Consider the following 24,010-nt stretch of genomic DNA (forward strand, 5'->3'; position numbering starts at 1 on the left):
CTGGGATAGTACCTGTGGTCAATATTTATCATAGTTTTGCATGAGTTAAGTGTCAGTTTGTGAAGAAGAAGAAGAAGTTGAGAAGAAAAGTACAAAAATAAAGAAAGTAGCACTGAAACAGAATCAACACAGAAAACTCCATCCAAAATACAAAGCCAGTTTACGCACAAGGAACTCATTAGTTATTCTATTAGTCTTATCAAAACTATTGTGTATTTTGGCCCCTATTTACATTATGGTTGCTAGGTAACAGTTACGGAATAACCTCTAGGTATGTCATATCTGCTGCCCGTGTCCAACCAGGAAATAACATTATAAACTTTAAAATCAAGGAACATTTTTTTATATCAAATCAATCAAGTTTTTGTAAATTCTTAAATGTAATGATGTTAACTTTGTTTTAGTGAAATAGTTAATCTAAACATACACTATACACTTTCATAGTTCAGTGTTCCCATCTTCTCTCACATGTTTTTGCTCCTTGTTTTTCACATGTTTCTGCCCTGTGTTCTTCACATGTTTTTTCCCCTTGTTCTTGTCTCCTTTCACATGTTGCAGAGGTTATGCGTGTGCTGGTCCTGGACGAGGAGGAGGACGTGTTTGACCTTGTGGTGACCTCTATGAAGTTGTTTAAAGAGAGTGAGGAGGTGCAAGTGCAGGGCTGCTCTGCTCTGGCCTCGCTGCTGGACACAGGTACAAGACCACTGCTGTTTAGTGACATCATGCTGGCAGTGTTCTACTTGTATCTCTATAGTGGAATGTTCAGCAGTTGTCATGGTGACACAATGCACATATTAGCAAACACAGCCCAAAAGGTTTTAAGATAGCCAGCTAATACTGCCAGATATGCTTTAAAATAGTTTGAAAACTCAAGAAAAAATACAAAATGTATTTAAACAGCACATTCTCGGGAGCATGTGACCAATCCAAGCGTTCATGGTCCTGTTTAGGAGTTTGATTTTTAACAAACATGTTGAATAAATGTGTTGTTTATATCTTCAGACAGAGAGGACGTGTTGCTGGAGTTTGTGGAGAGACAGGATCACGTCTCTGTCCTCTCGTCTCTGCAAAGGTTTAACGACAGTCCAGATCTGCTGCTGCACGGCCTCAGAGTGCTCCTCCTACTGGCACAGCTCAGTAAGTGTTTTTCAGTTCAGTTAATTTTATTCAAACAGTTCTCAGAGGCTGAAGTATGGCAAATAATGTAAAGTCTGAACAGGAACAGGTAGAAACCCATAGGCTGTATAAAGAAGTTGACTAAGTGATTGTGACATAATGACATAGCCTGACAGTGGTAGTTACAGAGAGAGGTGACTGTTTTCTGATGTAAAGTGAATTAGAACCAGAGTCAATGGAGCCGGAAGTGCGTCCATGTTCACTTCCAATTTGAAACGCGGCGGCTAGCAGGTTAGTTACGTCCATTTACATACAGTCTGTGTGGAAACCTCGGCTTACAACTGCCCCCTGTATAGCATAGTACACAGTATAGTAGTTTTGGATTTGTAAAGTTCAGATTCTCTGCATGACCCCAGATATTACTGACTAAATTAAAAGTAAAATGTTTAAAACTTTTATTCAGACTACATTTAACATTGCTATCAAAAGGCAGGTTTTTTTTTTACCCCACAAATGTGCAGCTGCAGTTTCTCATCTACCGGTACTTAAATGTTTTTGTGTATATCTGCTTTAGGTTGATGACTTTTCAGATATAATTTGATGAACCAAAAACATCAATGCATTCTTTGTTGGCAGCTGCTTCCTTCCTCAGGAAGTATGTCTGATGGGCTTCAGTTTCAGTGACTTAAATTAAGTTATCTCTAAAATTGTTGCTTCTCCAAAACATCCTCTCACAGGTAAAATATGAGGAAATGGGATCCATTTGTTTTTAGGAGTTACTGTTTAAAGCTCATTCAACAGGTTTTTGTGTTTTTCTAATTCTGACTTGGTTTGATGGATAGTACCTGTATTTTTCATAGTTTTACTTTACAGTTAAGTGTCAGTTTGTGAGAAAGTTGAAAGTTGAAAAGTACAAAAATACAGGAAGTAGTGCTGAGTTGTAAAACACATTAAAACTACATACAGAGTTTCTTGGAGGAAGGCATTTTTCTGTTTAGACCTTCATTCATTTAAGTAAAGGTGTTGTTATCTATTTTTATAAACTGGGTAACAGTTATGAAATTACTTTTACATAGTCTGATTTCATGTCAGACAGTGAGAAAACAAAGCACTTGTGTCTTTTTATATAGTGTATGTAAATGTTCTGGTTTCAACTGTATGTCACATCTGTTGCCTGTGTCCAACCAGGAAGTAAAGTAATAACCTTCACTTCAAACAAACGTCATTTAAAAACTAAAGAAAGCTAATAAAGATTTTTTAATACAATTTAAAATATAATTCTGTTAACTATAAAATGAGTAGTCTAACCTGTCATATTTAACTTGCAGAGCAGATACTTAAAAACCTGGATATCTGAACATCTGTTACATCCTTTGTGCCCAGGCAGTAACGTGGAGATTCTGATGTCCGGCGGCGTCCGGTGTTACCGTCTGGTCACCGTTGCCATGGATACGTTTCCTGAAGTGGAGGACATTCAAGAAGTGGGCTGCTGCCTCCTCAACAAGTTCACCTCAGGTCAGACCCCACAGATACAACCAGGAATAAATCCAAGACTAAACCAGGACAGAGCCAGGACTGAACCAGAGCTAAACCAGGACTAAACCAGGACTAAACCAGGATGAAACCAGAACTAAACCCAGGACTAAACCAGGATTAAACCAGGACTAAATCCAAGACTAGACCAGGACTAAACCAGGACAGAACCAGGACTGAACGGTCCGGGTTCTGAGAGGGTTAGAGGAGCAGAGGAGTTGATGTGATGCCTTTCTTCTCGGAGAGTTACTACAGTATCGTCCAGACCCTCTCCTCTGCTCCATCGAGGGCCAGAGGATGCAGAGGAGAGGGTCAGAGAATGGAGAGGAGAGGGTCAGACAGAGCAGAGGAGGGTCAGATGGAGCAGAGTTGATATGATGTTTTTCTTCTCAGAGACTTACTACAGTATCCTGGTGGTTCATGGGGTGCAGAGAGCGGTGGTTCGAGCCTGTGAGACATTCCCAGATAACGCAGTTCTTCAGACGGCCGCGCTCACCTGTCTCGCCAGCCTCAGTGAGTCCACACCAGAACAAGCCACATATACAAGTGTAAATCTTATCACAATACTCAAGTTACCTTTCAAGTAACTGTTTCAATTCAGGTTCAAACATTCTGTGGAGTGCACTGGTAAACAGGCACATTCACATCTGAGAGAGAATGAAACATGAACTAATAAACTAACACGAGAATCACATGTATTTCAGAACCTGTTCAGATCTAAACTACAAGTACATCTATTGCTGGCTACTGTTAGCTACTGTCACTGTTAGCTACTCTGTAAAAACATAGCTGGAGTTGTATTTAGCTTCATTCACGCTTGTTTTATCAATCCAGTTTCGACATTGTCTTCTCTGAGTGCTCACAAATCACTTTATTTGAATCTTCCCCAAATTGTTGCGTCATAGATTAAAAAAATACATACCTCCTACGCAGGTTCATTTGAGAATTTTGGACTGAATTCAGGACTGAAATTATCCAAATATTCTAATGAAGGTGTGTGTGTGGAGTTTAAAAACACAGTGGAGCACTTCCTGTATTACCACATGACATCACAAGGTGTAACAGAGTGTTTTCTGTTTGAGAGAAGAACTCAGCCTAAATATGCAGGGTTTTTGTGTTAAACATGTGTGAATGAAACAAAACACAACTCCAGGTCTGTGTGTGATGAGGAAAGAACATTATAATAGAAAAAAATAAAAATAAAAAAATTTAGAAATAGTAAGAAATTGCAAACTTGCTACAAATTAATTAAAACCTCCCAAACCAAGACAATATGATGTTTTTGCAGTGCATCATGGTTAAATTTTCAGTTCATATTTCTTATAGTTAGATACTTATTCATTTGTCTGTATTGGCTGTTCTTCAATGGAGCTGTGTCTTGTTTTCTTTCACAATAACTAAATATAACGGTTACAATTAATCTGTAGAAGCAAGTGCAGAACGATTATTGACAAGCAAATTATGAATAGAATTTGAATGGTTTCGATTATTAGCAGATCTAAGTGTTTTTTCATTACATAACATGGAAACTCCCAGATATGAGTTTATAAATACTCCTCTCTATCAGGGGGTCAACACTGTGCAGTATGTGACCCGTTTGTCCTTAAAGCTACAGTTTAAGAGAAAGCCCTCAGACCAAAACAAAGATGAGTATTATCCCAGTGTCAGTTATAACAGTGTATGTCAAGCTGGGGAATGTGGGCTGCTAACTTGTGTTATTATGATACTAAAATTTCAAGCTCAATTTTGATTCTAGGAGTAGACTCGATGCTCAACACCGATTAATAGACAATAAAATGTGATTTTCAACATTAAAAGGTAGTACTTTCTTTTATATTCCCATGGAACTCTACTCCAGATTCACCCCCATAACTGCTAACCTCGATGAGCATCATTTGGCTGGAGCCAAACGCTATGGGTGACGCCACACTCACTTAGTTCACGTCTTTATACAGTCCATGCCAGAGACAATGAAGGCTGGCTCAAATGCAAAGGACACATTAGGGACTCTATAGGGACAATTAAGTGTACAAATACACTTGTAACTCTATAAACGGTATCTTTGTTCAGGCCATTGACGTCACTCACTTAATCATTTCATTTCATGGCAACATTTCAAATGTTCCCTTCCAACTGATTAAATATTAAATCAGATAATCTGATCTTCTTCTGCGTTGGGTAACAGTGCATCTGATTGTTTTGTGTCTGCAGCGGCGACAATTGTGCAGAACCAGGCCGCAGCAGCTCAGGGTCTGGAGGAGGGGGAGGAGGAGGAGCAGCGCTGCCCACAGGAAGTGCTCTATCTGGGGCTGAGCTGGATGGAGGTGTGCTGCTCCGCTCTGGAGCTCCATGCGGCCGAGCCCTCTGTGCAGGTCAGTGCAAAGGTTTAGCAGGTTTTTACCGCAGATGCCCTGTCACAATCAGTCATGCATAATATTGGACTATACAGTGAGAATAGACGATTCATTAGCTAGTTAATGACTCTCAATAATCATGAAACAAAAAAATGACATTGAGACATTTTTAACATTCATTTTGTATCAGTGAAATTAGCGACAAGGTGATAATCTGTATTCTATACAATTTTTCTGGTGTAAGGTCCACAGTATGGCATTAAACATATCTACATCCATGGAGACAAATATGTGGGTGCCTCCACATCAAGGTCAGATCTGTGGAGAGACAAAGAATGTATATTTTTCAAAAATTTTTTGCAATAAATACACCTGTCAATAGAAAAATCCCACACACGTCTTACTTGCAAATTGGGAGTTTTATTTGGACAATGTTCTTGGGCTGCTCCCTCTCATCCAACGCACTTCAAGAAATTGAAGTTCTCATTCAATTTAAAACATCCCTGCTCAGAGAAGTGACAGACTTTCCACCAGAAAATTTACACAGTACTTCTTTAAAAGAAAATTGCTTTTGGGACCATGTATTAAAATAATAGTTTTTTTCAGGAAGCTGCAAGCTGGGCCATTCACAGCCTGTTACTGCACGGAGCGGGATTGAACCAGTCTGAGGAGGAGCAGGGACACAGGTAAACTACTGTTTCACTCCTTATGTAACAATATAAAACATATCAACATATGTATGTAAATGAAGGTAGAGCTGGAAGGTAAATAATGTCTTCCTGTTTTCAGGACTCCAGTTCACAGGCAGCTGATGGCAGCCATGTTGCTTCACTCCTCATCGACCAAAGTGTTTCAAGCAGCAACAAGCGCAATCACAGCTCTGCTCATGCACAAGAGTGAGTCAGTGAGTCCTACACCTGTACAAGTCTGTTTAAACCACTGTATATGAACTAACCAAAACCTGAGTCCTATACCTCACCTGCAACCATAGACTGTATATAGAGATCTACACCTGTACAAGCCTGCTTAAAACGCTGTATATGAACTAACCAAAACACCCTACACCTGAATCTCACCTGAGTCTCACCTGCAACCTCAGACTGGCCTCTCCCACCTCATGTCGCCCCTCCCCTTCCCCTCCCCTTCCCCTCCCCTTCCCTGGCCTCCCCATATTTGACCCCTCCCCTCACCTGGCCTTTGATCAGACTCACCTGGTGCTCTCTGGTCTTCTTCTGTCAGGCCAAAGCTGACGCACTGTCAAACAACAGTAATACAGACACCATCTAGTGATGATATGTGAGAATGCAAATTCGTCAGATTGGCCAGTCTAATTACAGCTTTATCTTTTGTTTCACTACAGGTAAAATGCGCCCGCTGCTGCTCTCTAGTGGACTCCATGTGAACTTAGTGGAGATGATGAAGAAACATGTGACCTCAATTGAAGTGTCTGTCAGCGCCTGTCAACTGCTCAGTCTGCTGTTCCACGGACGGTATGGTCTATTTACTGAGAACATGGCTGGTACGGTATTTAGACAATATGCTCTAAATACTTTAAACTCTGTACACACTAATTACTAGATTTAATTGAATGTATAAGACTGTGTTCAAACTTGTCATGGTTTAGTTCTGATATAGGCTTGGTTTGGTCTTGGTTTAGTCTTGCTCTAGTCCTGGTTTAGTCCCAGTTTAGTCCTGAATTTGATGTGGTGGAAGTGTGAATGCACCGTAAGATTTGGTGTGGATCTGATCTAGTCCTGATTCAGCCATGAGCTAGACCTAGTTTAGTCCTGGTTTTGTCCTGGGTGTTGGGACCTCCACTCAACAATTGATGAATTTACAGCAGCTACATGGTTAAGTGGGTTAAAGTGTTGGTTTGGGGTCCAAAGCTCCACTCTCACTATCGGCTGCAGCCAGGCCCTGCACTCATATTTAGATTAGGGTTTTGACTGGTAGAACTGCTTTTACAATGTTCTCTACTCTAAAACTGTATAAAGAGTATAGAGCCTTTAAATGCATAACTTTAGAGGTAATACTTGTAACCTGTTGTTCCTCTGGTGTCCTCTAGGGGTGCTGGGCTGGATGAGCTGAACATGGCGATGGGGCAGATTCTGTCTGTGATGAAAACTCACAACTTTGAACCTGACGTTCAACTGGAGGCTCTGAAGGCCAGTTTGGTGCTCCTCTGTCCAGGTATGAATACTACTAATACTACTACTACTACTGCTGCTGGTAACTACTGTCTAATGCTACTAATACTACTACTACTACTACTGCTACTGATACTACTGCTGCTACTACTACTACAACAGTAACATGTCCACTCCCTCTGCGCAGTTCCCACATGCTGTTTGAATTTTTCCAGGTTTGTTTTGTCACATGTAAAAGGCATGTATGCTCACATTAACATATTAAAATAATGTACAATACACAATTCTAAAACAAAACAAAGAGTTTACCTGGGATCCAGAACACACACTTCCTCAATACTTTCTGAAGATGTCAGTCTGGTGAATCTCCCTGAGTTCAGGGGCTTGATTGACAGGTGGATTAGCCACTCAGGGACATGTATCAAAACAGGAAAAAATATCACAGAGGACTGAAAAACATCTAAACTTTGTTCATCTGAGACAAGAGAAATTTAATTTTGTTTGTAAATCATGGATGAGCTCTTTTGTTTCACATGCTTGACTGAAATAAACAAATCTCACATTCTGGATATGGGCATGTTTAAAGGCCAAATAATGCATAATGTGCTCTACAATAACAACTTCTCTGAACCCCTGATCTATAAAAAAGGCTTTACTGCACCTATAGAACTAAGAACACAGAATCTGGTCACAGTAAATCCATCTTAAAAAAGGAATGTCATTTATTAAATTAGATTTGACTGAAGGTCTGAGGCATTTCTGGGTCTTATCTCTGGAGAAATTCCCTGGTTCTGTGTAAGTGTCATTATAGAGATCAGCTTTGTAAGAACGTCACTGTGCAGACACTAGACCTCTGTGTGTTTAACTTTTATTGTGAAACACTGGGGACAAAATCGTTGTGAGTCCCCCTCTTGGGCACAAAAACGCATCTCTCTATTCTCATAATTTACTTTGTCCAGTTTTTTTTTTTATATAAATACAGTAATTACATACTGTATGAGAATTTAAAGGTGCGGTACCTAATTTTTGATCTATAAAAATGTGAAAAAACAGAACTAGTTCATTTTAAGCAGTTTGCAGTGGTCCAAAGTTATTCCTCACTTACCTTATGCATACAGAGCATCCTAATTATTCACCATGATGAGTTTATAGGCACTATTTCACAACTCTGAGACCAGAGCTGAGTTGGGACATCACAACACTGCTAAGAATGTTCACCTACCATGCTAACTATAAAAATACTTTATAATTAGATGCAGACAGGACACAGCTGTTGGGTACAGCCCCTCTAATACTCCCATGCTTGTTTCCAGACCGCAGTTTGAGAGAGAGCAGTGGTTCTGTGTCTGACCCGGACATGGCCGACGTGTCTCTGAAGGTGCTGAAGACTCAGTCTGTAGTGGAGGGGGCTCATACCCTGTACCTGGAGGCACTCAACAGGGTAAACACACAGCACGAGCAAACCACACAACATATCTCCATGACAACACTATCAGCTTATCCCCATGACAACACCAAACAGCCTATCTCCCTGCCAACACCATCATCTTATCTCTAATGGCAATGCCATCATTTTATCTCCATGACAACGCCATAAGCTTATCTCCATGACAACAACATAATCTTATTTCCATGATAACACCATCAAGTTATCTCTATGACAATACCATTGGCTTATCTCCATGACAACACCATCATCTTATCACAATACCATCATCGTATCTCTACGTCTGTGTAATCCCACAGTCATGCAGGTCTGATTCATAGCAAAAACCAGAGGTTTGTCAACAGTTGTCAACTGCACAAAAAGCTGCTCATCTAAGCCGCTTCTTTAGTTCTGGTCAGATTGCAGGTGAACACTGCCTTATATCTATTTGAAGGGAGGAGCTCCAATGTAACGCTCACTGCACTCTTCAGTGCACTGAATGGAGCAGACCACATTACTTTGTTTATGGCTCAGAGTTTTGTCCTTTGGGTGAACCAATTTCTGTCTTAAAGTGTTTAGGTTTGAAATAGACCGGAATCTCATACTGTCTGAAGATTCTCTGAAGCACCAGCTGTGTAAGGAATAGTTACACCTTTCTTTCTAGGTTCCCTACTAGTTTAAGTATAGGTGGCGGTGTCACTAAGGAGGCTGTTCACTTTAGCCTTGTAATCAACTGAGTTCAAGACCATAGTGCATCTCCCTTTGTCAGCTGGCAAAATATTGATGCTATGGTCCTTCTGTAGAGCAGTGAGCCTTCCTTTCCTCTGACGTTATGTTGGAGGGAGGAGGTTTGGTGCTGCTCAGTGCAGCTGTTACTTTCAGTCTAAGGTCTCCAGCTTCCATCACTTTAATCTTATTGTTTCTAATGTCAGTTTCTGCTGCTGTTATATATTCCACTGTGGGAATCTGGTTAGACGTTACAGAGAAGTTCAGTCCTATGGAAAGTACCTCTTTCTCTGTCTGGGTGAGCTCACAGTCGGACAGGTTTTTCACCCAGTATTCCCTGTTCACAGGATGGCTTAGTTCTTCCCTTTCCTCCTGTCTCTCTGATCCCTGTGGTTAGGTTGTTTTGGAGTTGCATAAACTGCCTTGTGCTGTTCTTTGGTTTCCTTGTGTTGTTTCAACTGCCCTATGGCTATGAAATTGCTAATCCTCTCAGCTATTTCTTCTGGGACTAAGGTAGCTATCCTGCTTTTTAAACTTTCTATTTTGAACTTCAGGTTATCAATAAGAAAATTCAGACGGCTAATAAGGCCAAGCATTTTTCTAAGGTAATGCTGAGTTACCTGCATCTCCATGGGGTCTTTTTCTGTGTAAAATCTACTTACCCTACAGTTCAAACCTCTACAAGCATGTCCCTGTGTGTCAAATGATCGGACCATTACGTCATATTTCTTTATAGTGGTACAAGTTGTTCCTTCTTTTTCAGTTTGACCGACTTCAACAAAGAAACATTTCAGAATTTAAACAGAGATCAGTTCCACTTAAAAAAACACAAGAGATGGTTTACAGACAAGCACAGGAGTACACATCCTATTCACTGGTCTAATGAGGTAATCACATTATTACAGTGAGCTCCTCTGCTTAAAATTCTCAAATGACTTTAGCATAAACGTGGCGGAAATACAAGCAGAAAGAGCCTGTTTGAGTTTGATAAGATGTGAATGGGGCTGTACAATGGACAGTGTTGACTTAAGCAGGAAGCAGCTCTGGGAAAATTATTATGTAAAGGTTTAGGAATGAAGTTTCACCTGTTTGTGCATTCCAACAAGTTTACAGCTTAGTTAACTAAAGGAACAATTCAAAATATATTTAATAGTATTAGAAATTATGTGGGAATTTTTCAAAATGTCCAGAAGATGCAGATAAGAAGGTCAAATGTAGCAGATGATACAGACAAGATGGTCAGACTAGCAGAGGATGCAGAGGAGAGTGATAGATTTAATAATATATTGATTTTTTTCAGTTCATCAGCAATCCATTGATACAGAGAGTGGGGTTAAAGGTGCTCTGTGCTCTGGCTGACTGCTCTGGTGCAGTGGACCTCCTCTGCCAGCAGGGGGCGATAGACACGGTCCTGCACACACTCCAGATGTTTCCACTGGACAGAGGTACGACATGTGTGACAGTGATACGAACAAATGCTATTTCTGTATCACAACCACACAAAACAGTATCCACAAATGTTGAACCTTCTCATTATTAGTTTGGAATCAGAATCGGCTCCACAAACTTGTCATTTTAATCTTATGGTTTAAAGTCCTTTCAGCTGAAAATACTCATGCCTTTAGGGTTGACTAGTGGCTCCACTTTCTGAAGCTATTGTGAAAAAATAATTTCACTTTTGTTTATTTAAACTCAGAAGACGCTGAACTTTGAGGTTGTTTTTGTTTCATGTCGATAGGCCCAGTAATTACATAGATATTAAAGAGGGGGTATTATACAAAATATACTTTTTTTAGCTTTCTCCCATGCTATAACATTATTCACTCATCAAAAACATGCCAAAAGAGGTTTTACATTTCATCCACGCATGTTTGAGTAATCTAGCACGCTCTCCTGGGCTCTATTTGAAGCCTTCTTATGGTTATCTGTAAGATTCTGTGCAAGTCTCCACTCACAACGTCTACATCACCCCTGCTCCCATGTGACAATTGTCCACACATAAACAACAACATGAAACAAAAGACTACGACTTCACAAACATGTGCTTCTTCACATGTGCAGAGGTTCATTAGCGGAATGCATGCATGTTTGGGTTGTTATAGTGCTCTGAAGGGGGAGTGACTTAGTGCCGAGGGCAAAGGAATGGGGGACTCGAAAGTGAAACTTATAAAACAAATACCCCCTCTTTACCCCTAAACTGCGTCAGGGATTCTACCGTGTTTTGATTTGAAGTGAACAGTCTATTGTCTGTAGATATTTAAATGGTTGTTGTTGTTGTTGCAGAGATTCACCTCTGGGGTCTGACTCTGCTTCAGCATCTCGTCATAAAGAAGAAACTGTCTCGGATGATTTTACCTGTTTTGGCATCAGTGGTGGTAGCGTCTCTGGGCCAGTACAGAGACGACCGGGAGATCGAGCACAAGGTCTGTCTAATAAAACCAGGTCTATAACAGGACTATTCCAGGTCTAATCTAGGTCTAAACCAGGTCTACAGCACGACTATTCCAGGTCTAATCTGGGGCTAAACCAGGTCTATAACAGGACTGTTCCAGGTCTAATCTGGGGCTAAAGAAGGTCTATAACAGGACTATTCCAGGTCTAATCTAGGGCTAAACCGGGACTAAAAGTGGACTACATTATTTTCACTGTAGTTCTAAACAAGATATGATCCGAAGGAGGACAGGAAGTGGATAAAATGAACTCTAAATGAGCCACACCCACAAACTGAAGAGCTGTCCAAGCACTACCTGAAGGAGATTGAGTACCACCAATAGTACACAGACCACATTTTGAGAAACACTGATCTGATGAGTCATTATTAATATTTTTGTCATTTTTAAGAGACATGTGGGCATCCTCTTTGATTATATTTAGTGTTATTTGTTTAATTTTATAATAGTTTGTGCCTGTTTTGTTTCCAGTGTTTCCAGGTGTCTGTGCGGATGATGGAGGCTTGTTCTGGAGGTGCGGCTCAGCTTCAGAAACACGACTTTGATCGAGAGGTTTTCCACCAGCTCAGAGAGGAGGCGCCAGAGAGCAGCAGCAGCCCAGTGAGTGTGGAGACTGGTACAGAGCTCCAGTGCCGCTGCTCTGAAGCTAAGGAGGACTGTTGTTGTGTCCTTAGGCAAGACACTTCACCACATTTTCTAGTATGAATGTGGCGTATGAGTGTTGGTGGTGGTGGGTGGGGCTGATGGTGTAGATTGACAGCCTCACTTCTGAGTATGGAGTGAATGATCCACTGTAAAGCACTTAGGCCCAAGCTGAAGGACAAGACTGGTTAAATATAAAATTATCAAACTTTTATATAGCCCTCTTCCAACTTCAAGGCTCAAAGCACTTTACATTTACAAGGAACCACTCACCCATTCACACACCCATTCATGCACCAGTGTACACAGACACAGGGGGGTGAGGTGGGTTAAGTGTCTTGCCCAAGGACACAACAACAGCATTCATCTGTGGAAGCTGGAATTGCACCGCCAACCTGGGGGTCAGTGGATCTGACCTCTTGACCAATGGTGTTTATGTTGAGAGCGGCATTTGAACGAGCTACTAACTGATCTCCTGTCTACTGTCTTTTAAAATTGCATTTGGAGCCTTGATAATTGCAAAAATATAAATTTGTTTTGATTGTCTTAGATCTTATTTCTGATCACAAGTCACATCAGTTGAGCTTTTCTTTGTTACAGAAGAAAAATATGGTCTAAAACTAGTTTTCTAAGCCTGAGCCGAAGGACAAGGAAGTACAGTGCATACACACAAAGAGACAGGGTCATGCAGGCGAGGATGAAAGGCTCTTTGTCATGGCATGTAACCCGCGGTTGCAAGGAAGGTGGGAGCTTTTAACGTGGACTGCAGGTTTAATTATTATTATCATTATTAGAAGCTGGCATCTCAGAAGTGAAACAGCATTTTAGCAACACAAATGGCATAACAGAGTGTGTCCTCATTTGTTCTGAACTCACTCTGTACATTTTGTGTCTTGATCTAATTTTGTCCCATTAATTTACACAGAACATTCCACACTTTCATTATCACTGACATCCTGGAGACTGATTCAGTAACACTTTGGTCCTGAAGTGAGGAGAGGTCATTTTAACCACATTACAAATAATAGACCAGCACTGAAGGATGAACTAGGACTAGACTAGATCAGGACTAACCCAGATGAGGTGGAGCACTATTCAAAATAGTTCTTAAATTCTTACAATACTTGAAAACTCACAATAATCTTGTACTGTAAAACAGGACTAAACCAGGACTAAACCAGTAATAAACCAAGAGTATGCTGGGTCTAAACCAGAACTAAACCAGGACTGAACCAGTGCTAAACCAGTACTAAACCAATAAAAACAAGGACTAAACCAGGTCTAAACCAGGACTAAATCAAGACTAAACTAGGACTAAACCAGGACTAAACCAGGACTAAACTGGGGATAAACCAGGTCTAAACCAGTACTGAACCACAACTAGCACTAAACTAGAACTAAACCAGGACTGAACCAAGTCTGAACCAGAGTTAGACCAGGACTAAACCAGAACTAAAGTAGAACTACACCAGGCCTAAACCAGGACAAAACCAGGACTAAACCGGGACAAAACCAGTTCCTAATCCTGCTCATATCCCCTCTCTCTCAGCTGCGTCGGACCGCGTGCCTGGCTCTGTCTAAACTGTGGGCTGACTCCGAGCTGCACTCCTCCATGTTGGAAAAGGCCTGTGAAGAAGGAGACACAACGATGGCCGAGTGTTTGATTGAGCTGGGAGCAGATGTCAATGCCAAGACCAAAACAGAACCACTGATATACCAGGTCTGTGGCGCAGTGGTTATCTGGCTCCTCCCTTTAGTAAGGAGCTTGTGAGTTAGACTCCAGATCTCTCTGAGTGGAGTGTGCATGTTCTCCCTGTGACTGTGGCAGATTGGTTAGCCTGTCTCCTCAGACCGGCACCTTGTAAAAGACATGAAACCATAAACTGTATAAAGAAGTGAACTAAGGGAGTCTGATATTGTGCCGCTCTAACGAAATGAAGCTAATTGAAGCTAGCAATTATAGAGGCTAATTTCTTAGCAACCAAAAAAAATCAAAAGTGAGGCTGTTCAAGGCACTGTCCCCTTCCCTTAACAATGAGGTGCGTTACCTGTTCATTTCACTTTCTGTTGGATATCAAGACATGAGCATTAATAACAGACAAATCAGGCGCCATCTTTCCCCAAGGTTGCTCCTGCTAGTGTTGGCAACAGGTTTGATTGACAGCGTTAACTTCATCAGCCTCTCTCTGAATTGGCTCTCGAAATTCCAAATATGGAACTTGGTTCCAGATTGGCCCCTATAACTGCTAGCCTCGATGAGCTTCATTCGACTGGAGCTGAAATCCATGGGCAACGTCACACTCACTTAGTTCATTCCTTTATATAGTCTATGGTTAAAACGAACATCTTAAGGTTAGAATGATGAGTCTGACAGCAGCAGTTACAGAGAGAGGGGTGATGGCTTTTCAGTAGAGAGTGAACTGGAGTGCTCTCTCTCTCTAGAGAGAGAGAGAGAGAGAGACTCTAGACTAGATTCTAGTCATTTCCACTTTCATTCACCCTCTCCTCTCTCCTCAGGTCTGTGACCGTGGAGGCCCTCTGGATCTCCTGGAGCTGCTGGTGAGTCGAGGGGCCCAGGAGCAGCACTTGCGTCGGGCTTTGGGGGTGAGCGTGAGGAGAGGGGACGGAGCGGCGGTGGTGCAGCTATTGAGCAGGCTCGGGCTGGACGTTCACAGCGCCTCCTTGTGTTTGGGGGGATTCAGACTTGGGCGGCTGGACGCAGCCTGGCTAAGCGCACTATTGGCCGAGAGAGGGCGCAGTCACAGCTTCAGCTCACGATTCAACAGTATGTGAAAACTTTTCTAAAATTCAAATATTATAAGGTTGTTTACGTAATGAACAAAGATTGAATGAATTATTTGTTATAATGTTGTTTCCTTGTTACAAACATACCTGGAATTGTGTTTTGTTTCATTCACACATGTTTAATACACAAACCCTGCATATTTAGGCTTGCGAGTTCTTCTCTCAAACAGAAAACACTCTGTGATAACACAGGAAGTGCTCCACTGTGTTTTTAAACTCCATAAACCTTCACTAGAAGCATTTGGGCAATTTCAGCCCTGGAATTGCCAATCTCTACTGGACTAAAGGTAAAAGGAGCTAGTAACTTGAAAACTATCACTTCATGACATCACAAGGTGGAACAGAGCATATTGAGCTTTGGAGATGTTTTGAAGGGTTACTCAAAGATGTGTGAATGAATCAAAACACAACTCCGGGTAAGTTTTTGAGGAGGTAACAACATTATAACATGACTTAAAGCTCACAAGAGTCAACGCTGTGTAATACAGGACCGTTAAAGTTGCACTGTGTAACTTTTCAGGTTGATGAAATTAAACATATTATTTATGGGACAAGATCTCGCAACTCCTAGTTTGTTTACATGATAAAGTGTGAAAGTGTGGCTATGGTTTACAGTCTCCTGTCTGAAAGCGCCATTTTGAGGACTTTTGAATAATACTTCTGAACTTTTGGTTGCTATGGAAATTGTGCTTATTTATCATCTCATGGATAGAGATCTGGATTGTGTCACCATAGTTACCCTCAGGTCAAACTGAGATGGCAGATTGAGCAATTCATGAATCTTCTGTTATATGCAACATTTTGAGGACATTTTCCCTTTTCTAAACATGTAATAGTTTGTTTTGAGTCTCCCTCTGATGTGTGAATGGCTCCCAGGGACTTCTGTTCTGTAGCTTTGCACCGAACAACACTTGTACATTGAAATAGAGTTTTAAGATTGAGCATCTAATCCAAAGTATATACTTCTGAAATGATGAAATAAAAATAACGTGTTCTGACCATGACTCTTCTCTGTGTCTCAGGTAAAGGAGTTATCCTAGCACGCAACGTTCTGTCTCTGCAGCGTCTGAAGAGTGTCTCTGGGCCTGTGCGCTCCCACACTGACCCCTGTCTGACCTCCGGGTACATCTCCGACGAGAGCGACGACTCCTGTTTCAGCTTCATATCTATGGACGAAGGACTGGTGCTCTGTGATGATCTGGAGAGTGATGGTAAATACTACTACTACCACTTCTATTACTGCTACCACTACTACACGGATGAAGAGCTACCTTGTACTACTAGTACTGCTACTACTATTAATACTATTACAACTAATAATAAAACTATTACTCCTACTCTTACTACTATTACTAATACTACATAAAGGGTTGGTCCTCATGACGAGTTGTTACGACCACAGCACATTTCCATTAACAGTGTGATATACTGACTGAATGAGTGATCTTTGATTGACAGATGGTAAACGTGATGTCATTTTCTCATTATCTTGTTTCAGGCAGTGACTCTTTGGCTGGACCTTTGTCCCCTAAAGCTCAGAGCGACTCTTCAGAGGAGGTGAGGAGCAGGAAGCAGAGCCGCCGCAGACACGCAAGTGCAGAGGTCATTTCTTTTTCTGTAGACCTTTTGAAAAAGTCTTTTTCGAATTTTCAATTCTAAAACGGAGGGTTTGTGTTAACTATTGTCCATAACGGTGGTTTTCACTCTAAACTCATTTAAAAGTTGTTGTTTTGAGAACTCTCCAGTGTCAAAGGTTTTATAAAAGTCTAAATATATATTCTCAAGACCAAAACCAGCCAAATCTCCATTCCACAGTGTTTGTGGTTACATGTCCACTCAAAATCTGATTAATATCAGATTTTTGAAATTACTATATAAAATGAAATGTAAACTGCAACATCATCTGGTTTCTTTCTCATCATGGTCCCTCTGATTACACAGATCACATTTAGCAGTTTATGTCATCTATGTTAATCTTAAAGGTCCAGAAATCAGATTATAATCAGATTTTAGTAATTCAAAGTGCTTTACAGAATAAGAAAGACATTAAAATCACACAAATCAAAACGTAAATAATCACAAATAATCATCATAAAATTAACATTAAAACAGAAGAGTGCTGAATAAAAAACCTTTCAGTCATATGCACCACTAAACAAAACAGTTTTGAGCCTGGATTTAAACATTGTCAAATTAGAGGCCTGTCTCACATCTTTGGAAGATTGTTCCAGGTCTTAACTGCATAAAACAAGGCCCTGACAGACAGGTGTATCTATATTAAACATAAATATAAATCTCTGTTTGTGTTTTTCAGAGCGGAGCCATAGAGACAGATCACCCTGAACCTTTACAGAAGAAATACGGCCGCACTGGATCTTTGCAGAAATGTAGGATTTTTTTCTTATAAAAAACACATTTTATTTTTAATAATAAGATGCATGAACAAAGGCAAAGAATATATTTTAAAAATAAACCCCTCTGCTGTTTAGCAGACAACAGACAAAATAGTCAAATTTGTCTGCTCCTAACCCCACATTTATACTTTTATACTCACAGTAAAAACCTAACATACATACATACATATATATATATATATATATATATATATATATATATATATATATATATATATATATATATATATATATATATATATATATATATATATATATATATATATCCTGAGGACTCCTGAGCCCTTTATTAACACCCCTTTCTGTCCCAGTGCTGCTTGAGTCATCGTCCCCCAGAAACCGAGACAGGATCCAGCTCCTAGACCTGTCCGGGAATGAGCTGGACTCTCTGAGCTGTTTAATGGATGACGACTCGGTTCAACAACAACTGGAACATCTGCAGAGACTGGACCTGAGTCACAACAGTCTGCTGGAGTTCCCCTCACAACTCTGCCAGGTATGTACTGGGTTAGACCTGGTTTAGACCTGGTTTATACTTGCTTTAGTCCTGCTTTAGTTCTGGTTTAGACCTTGCTTAGTCCAGATTTAGACCTGGTTTAGACTTGGCTTAGTCCTTGTTTAGACCTGATTTGGACCTGGTTTAAATTTAGTTTAGACCTGGTTTATTCCTGGGTTCGTCCTGGTTTAGTCCTGGTTTAGTCCTGGTTTAGTCCTACATTAACCAGGTCTAAACTAGGACTATTTCCACGAAATACATTCTTACAGTGAGTGGGCTCACCTTTCCATAGATCTGACCTGTAACTTGGACTGGCAGAATAATCCTCCTCATTCTTACACGTTTGAGTAATCTGTATTCTGTTGTAGTAAACGCTTAAAGTTAAATCTGTCAACTGGACAAAAAGTTGTGAGGGCTTACACAGACATCTTGTATTCTCCTGTATGGAAAACGTTATTGCTATTAAAATCTATGAATCAGTGCCACAGTTTTCATCAGGAATTAAGCAGACCTGTTGGGACCTGTGGTTTTAGATGAATATTGCGATTTATAATGTGTAAATTATAACATAATGATCCACAGGTGTCAGCGATTATGACTATAGAGCACACACACAAGCACAATAGGTCTGTTTTAACCTCGTCATCTCTTTGTCCAGAGCCTCAGGAGCCTAACTCGTCTGGACCTTCAGGGAAATCAGCTGGACTGTTTCCCTGTGGACCTGCTCACCCTGCCCTCATTGAGCATGCTCAATGTGTCCCGGAACTGTGTCCACACCCTCTCTCTGCACCTCAGCCAATCAGCTGTCTGTCCCTCTCTCAGACACCTGAACCTGTCCTTTAATAAACTGCAGGAGTTTCCTCTAAACATTGGAGAGGCCATGGGCAACTTGGAGGAGCTGCTCTTAGAGGGGTAAAACATGCAGAAATAGGACCTCAACTCAATGTTTTTTATTACTGTAATGTGTGCATATGTGCAACTAGGGATGTCACGGTATCAAATGTTAGTGTTATGATCATAGACTCTATAAAGAAGTGGACTAAGCAAGTGTTACGTTCAGCTCCAGTCAAATGAAGTTCATTGAGGCTAGCATAGCGGCTAATTTGGAGCAGCATTAGGGTTTCATAGCAACTGAAGAGCCAATCCGAAGGGAGGCACTTGAAGGTTAACAAGGAGCGGGATCAATGCTGTCAAACCTGTTACTAATGCTAGTGGGAGTGACCTCAGGGAAAGAAAGTGCCTGATTTGTCTGTTATTAATGTTCATATCTTGATTTACAGACACAATAGTGAACTAAAAACACCAGGATCAAGTACAGCGGGTTAATACAAACTTTAGCAGCAGCAGTTACAGAGTGAGGGGTAACAGTTCTATAAAGTCAATTGGAGACAGAGTCGATGTAGCCGGAAGAGCCCCCATGCTCCCTTTCTATTTGGAACGCCTAATTTATATATACAGTCTATGGTTAAGATTTTTGTCAGAAAAAACACCATGATGGGCTTTTTAAAAGCTTGTCATGTTCCTGTCTACCAAACCTATTTAACACATATACAGATATAGAGGATGAAAGTAACTGCACACACCACATTAAATTTGAGACTAAACCCTGTCAGTACCGGTACATGTTTATACAGATAGCAGTTTTATGCAGAATAAGACCTCATTGAGACACAGGAAGGCCATCTGACACACAGGGGCATTTCAGAACATGTTTGTAGAGATCTCAACTACAGGGTTAGCAGCTTTTGTTGTTTGTGGAGGAAATTATATTACTTTAAAAACTGCAGTCTTTTCAATTTGTTAACAGTGCCCCCTCAAATTGTAATTTTGATTTGATTAATCCTGCAGCTCTGTTACTTACATATGTTTTTTTTGTCTATAGGAACAGTGTCGTCTCTCTCTCCACTCCTCTCTCTTTACTTGAGCTCAAACTCCTGGACATCAGTAAAAACAATGTGGAGGAAATGTCCAAAGACTTTCTGAGAGACTGCCTCAAACTGGAGGTGTTCAGCGCCTCCACCAACAAACTGAGTGAGTCAAACCAGACATGTTTAAAATGTTAAACTGTATAAACAGGTTTTCATGTTTTTCTAATTCTAACTTGGTTTGGTGAGATAGTACCTGATAGTATATTGTATACACAGCTCTTGGGGTCAAAATAAGTCCACTGTGTACTGTCTGTCATCTAATTATGAAGAGGTTTATTATCAGATAATCAGGAAGTACGCGTTAGCATGCTAGTTGTTGTTAGCTTTACCGTGAGAATTGTGAAAAATGCTTATAAACTCATGGTGAATAATTAGGATGTTCTGAATGCATAAGGTAAGTGAGGAGTAACTTTGGACCACTGCAATCTGTTTAAAATGAACAAATGAATGTGCAGTTTTTCATGTTTTTAAAAATCAAGTACATCGCCTTTAAGTGGCAGTTTGCAGAAAAAAATTGTGTGAAGAATAGTACAAAAATACAGGAAGTAGTGCTGAGTTGTCAAACATAATTCCTCTGCCTATGTCATCAACAGAGAAAACTCCTTCCAAAATACAGAGATCATTTACGCACAAGGAAGTCATTTTTCTGACAGTTTCAACCTTCATTTAACTAAATAAAGGTTTTTATTTTTTTGTATAATAACTGTTGTGTAATTTAGACAAGGTTTGTCTTCTCTTGTTAACATTACGGTTGCTAAGTAATGAAGTAAATTACTCCACCAAAATTGTTGAACTGAGGAAAAACTAGGCAAGTCTTGAGTATAATTTTTCTAGCTACTTTTCAGTCAAATATGTAGTCTAGCCTATCAAATGCACCTTTTATGGGTTATTGTCACAGGGATTTGGTTGATTACATATCAGAATAATTGTATAAATAAACCATATGTTCTGTGTTTCCTGTCTCTTCTTTCAGCTGATCTCCTTCTCCTGCCTCTGAAATTGACCACTCTGAAATTAGCAAACAACAACTTCAGCCATGTCCCTGATGCCATCCTCCAACTGCCAAAGTAAGAAACTCACTCGGACTAAGTTCTGTTATTGTGTTCTTAGGCAACACACTTAATCCCCCTTGCCTAGTATGAATGTGAAGTTGGTGGTGGTCACTTTTGACAGTCTACCTCAGGGCTTTTTTTCAAATTCAAATTCTTGTATTAGCTTACTGTTATAAAATTGTTCCCTCATCAAAAACATGCCTGAAGATGTTTTAGATGTCATCCATGCATGTTTGAGTAATCTAGCGATCTCTCCCTGGCTCTATTCAAGCCTCCCCTTACAGTTGGCAGTACAAGCTTGTACAAGGCTCCACCCACAAGCATACGTCACCCATGCTCGCACACGACGATTAGCAGGATGCACGCTGAATGTGTCAGAGCATCAAAAATGAAAGGGAAACTTCTTAAACATGTTTATATGTTGTTTTGGGCGAATATAGCATTTTGAAAACAATAAAAGGTAACACAGTGATCTAAATGTTATGTTAGCAGTAAATACCCCATAGAAGTAAAATACCCCCTCTGTAACACCCCATAGAACACCCCATAGAAATAAAATAACCCCTCTTTAAGTCCATAAGCCATCACCACTCACTCTCTATCTCTCTCTCTATGCAGCTTGCGTTCAGTGGACTTGCGTAACAACATTATCTCCTCACTCCCTCCTCCTTCTCGCTGGTCGTCCTTAAACCTCCGTGAGCTCATGTTCAGTAAAAACTGCATCGACTCTCTTGACCTGAGCTCAGACGTGTTTAGATGGTGCCGACTCGAAAAACTGCACCTGAGCGACAACAAACTCACACAGGTACAAGGCTGTTGTCAGATGCCCTTCCAGTGTGTCAGAGGCCCTCCTTGTGTGTCAGATGCCCTCCCTCTGTGGGCTCTTATTCTGTGTTAAAGCTGCTAACCCTGCAGTTTAGATCTCTACAAACATGTTCTGAAATTAAATATGTTCTTCTTGTCCAGTTGCCAGCGGAGATCGGGCTCCTGGAGGGCCTCACCTCTCTGGATGTGAGTAGGAACCTTGAACTGCGCTCGTTTCCGGATGAGATGGGTAAACTGGTGCGCCTGTGGGACCTTCCTCTGGACGGACTCAAACTGCAGCTCGACCTGAAGCTCATCGGCTCCAAGACCAAAGACATCATCAGGTACAAGACAGGGAAGTTCAGATAAATACAACTGCTATACTGTTCAGGTGTGCTCAAATTCGCAAGTCTCTGGTTTAGTCCCGAAAGCCCTCCCTATATGAGCCATTCTTCAGTGTCTGTGGGTTACACCTGTGTTTGACCTATCCTTCAGTGTCTCTTGGTTCAACCTCCATTTGACCCATTCTTCAATGTCTCTGGGTTAAAAGCCACCTCCAGATCTTGAGCTAATTTTGATTAGGACTACCCTGGCTAGAGGACCCAGCACTATAACAGGATTAACCCAGGACTATCCCAGGACTTAAAACAGATCTAAAGTGAGTCTAACCCAGGACTATATGTTTGCAGGTTCCTGCAGCAGAGGCTGAAGAAGGCCATGCCGTACTACAGGATGAAGCTCATTGTTGTGGGAAACTCAGGCTCCGGTAAAACCAGTCTGATCCAACAGCTCACCAAGGCCAAAAGGTCACAGGTCACAGCCAAACGGAACACTAGCATCGACGTCTGTGATTGGACCATTCGTGAACGAGACAGGAAGAAGATGATATTCAGCGTCTGGGACTTCTCAGGTCAGAACAAAGCACAAACTTCTCTTGGTGTGACTGAAGTGGACTCTGGCTCCATGGAAGTGTTATCGTGTTGCCTGGGATGTTTCACAGTACAGCATTGGGCTGCCTTTTTGACTATAAGAGTGTTTTACAATATACCTGTACTGAAGCTAAACTCAAAATTGGGTACAGTCTCTTTAACTTATAGAATCTAGTGAAATAATAAGCAGCTGTAGTGGCCTGAAGCCTCAGATGATGTTGAATAGTGAAATGTTGTGTCCAGGTGGAGAGGAGCTAAGTGGAGCCCTCCCTCACCTCATGAGCTCCAGAGCTTTGTACCTGGTGGTGTACGACCTTAGCAAAGGCGTCACTCAGGTGGACGCACTCAAGCCCTGGCTCTTCAACATCAAGGTAACACGCTATGGTTTCATTTAACACTTAACTATTCAAATATATCAAGACCTGGTTTAGTTATGGTTTAGTCTCGTTTTAGACCTGGTTCAGACCTGTTTTAGTTCTGGGTTAGATCTGGTTCAGTCCATTTTTAGACCTACTTACATCTTTCATTATCGTTCATATCCTTGTTTTCAGGCAGTGGCCCCTCTGTCCCCTGTGGTCCTGGTCGGGACTCACTTGGACCTGAGCTCTGAAGACCAGGTCCAGTCCAGTCTGGTTACAATCCGAGAGGAGCTCCTGCACCACCAGGCCTTCCCCTCCATCAGAGACTACCACATGGTCTGTGCGTGCGAGGACTCGGATGCTCTGAGCCGACTGAGGAAAGCCATTGTCCGAGAGGCCACCAACTTCAAGGTAACACTGAGGAACCTGGGATTTATGTGGGGCTTGGTAAAAACATTTTTATAACATTCTCTCTACCAAATTTTTACAGTTTTAAAAACATGAAAAACAAAACAAGTTCATTTTAAACGGCTTGCAGTGGTCCAAAGTTACCTCTCACTTACCCTATGTATTCAAAGCATCTTAATTATTCACCACAATGAGTTTTTAAGCACTTTTCACAACTTTCAGAGATGAATTTTGCCTTTACAGTAATCCTAACAACAACTAGCATGCTAACAGTGCATCATATAATAATAATTGTCAATAATTTCTATGGAGATGCACTGTTTCTGAAAGAAATATCCAAACTTGTTCTTTGACTGTAGTCACTCGTGTGGCTCAACTAAAATATGTTCAAAGTTTGACAATTCCAGCACAATCTTGTTTG

The 24,010-nt window shown here is 40.9% G+C and overlaps 1 protein-coding gene across 1 annotated transcript in view; it reads left to right on the forward strand.

Annotated features, from left to right (window-relative positions):
• The window catches only part of lrrk2 (leucine-rich repeat kinase 2), a 46,286-nt gene that overhangs the window by 9,545 nt on the left and 12,731 nt on the right, over positions 1–24,010 (forward strand). The window contains exons 5-31 of the mRNA XM_055222637.1: positions 559–693; positions 1,003–1,137; positions 2,500–2,631; positions 3,043–3,162; positions 4,861–5,021; positions 5,610–5,689; positions 5,793–5,899; positions 6,364–6,493; positions 7,069–7,193; positions 8,464–8,591; positions 10,603–10,747; positions 11,586–11,725; positions 12,224–12,352; positions 13,944–14,114; positions 14,912–15,179; positions 16,222–16,410; positions 16,698–16,801; positions 17,514–17,586; positions 17,925–18,109; positions 18,768–19,021; positions 19,992–20,140; positions 21,011–21,104; positions 21,708–21,894; positions 22,056–22,237; positions 22,583–22,803; positions 23,066–23,193; positions 23,374–23,592. Of these exons, the coding sequence (XP_055078612.1) occupies positions 559–693; positions 1,003–1,137; positions 2,500–2,631; positions 3,043–3,162; positions 4,861–5,021; positions 5,610–5,689; positions 5,793–5,899; positions 6,364–6,493; positions 7,069–7,193; positions 8,464–8,591; positions 10,603–10,747; positions 11,586–11,725; positions 12,224–12,352; positions 13,944–14,114; positions 14,912–15,179; positions 16,222–16,410; positions 16,698–16,801; positions 17,514–17,586; positions 17,925–18,109; positions 18,768–19,021; positions 19,992–20,140; positions 21,011–21,104; positions 21,708–21,894; positions 22,056–22,237; positions 22,583–22,803; positions 23,066–23,193; positions 23,374–23,592 (4,091 nt within the window). The remainder of the gene's footprint in view (positions 1–558; positions 694–1,002; positions 1,138–2,499; positions 2,632–3,042; positions 3,163–4,860; positions 5,022–5,609; positions 5,690–5,792; positions 5,900–6,363; positions 6,494–7,068; positions 7,194–8,463; positions 8,592–10,602; positions 10,748–11,585; positions 11,726–12,223; positions 12,353–13,943; positions 14,115–14,911; positions 15,180–16,221; positions 16,411–16,697; positions 16,802–17,513; positions 17,587–17,924; positions 18,110–18,767; positions 19,022–19,991; positions 20,141–21,010; positions 21,105–21,707; positions 21,895–22,055; positions 22,238–22,582; positions 22,804–23,065; positions 23,194–23,373; positions 23,593–24,010) is intronic.

Source organism: Periophthalmus magnuspinnatus, chromosome 6 (genome assembly GCF_009829125.3).
Source record: "Periophthalmus magnuspinnatus isolate fPerMag1 chromosome 6, fPerMag1.2.pri, whole genome shotgun sequence".
Lineage (NCBI taxonomy): Eukaryota > Metazoa > Chordata > Actinopteri > Gobiiformes > Gobiidae > Periophthalmus > Periophthalmus magnuspinnatus.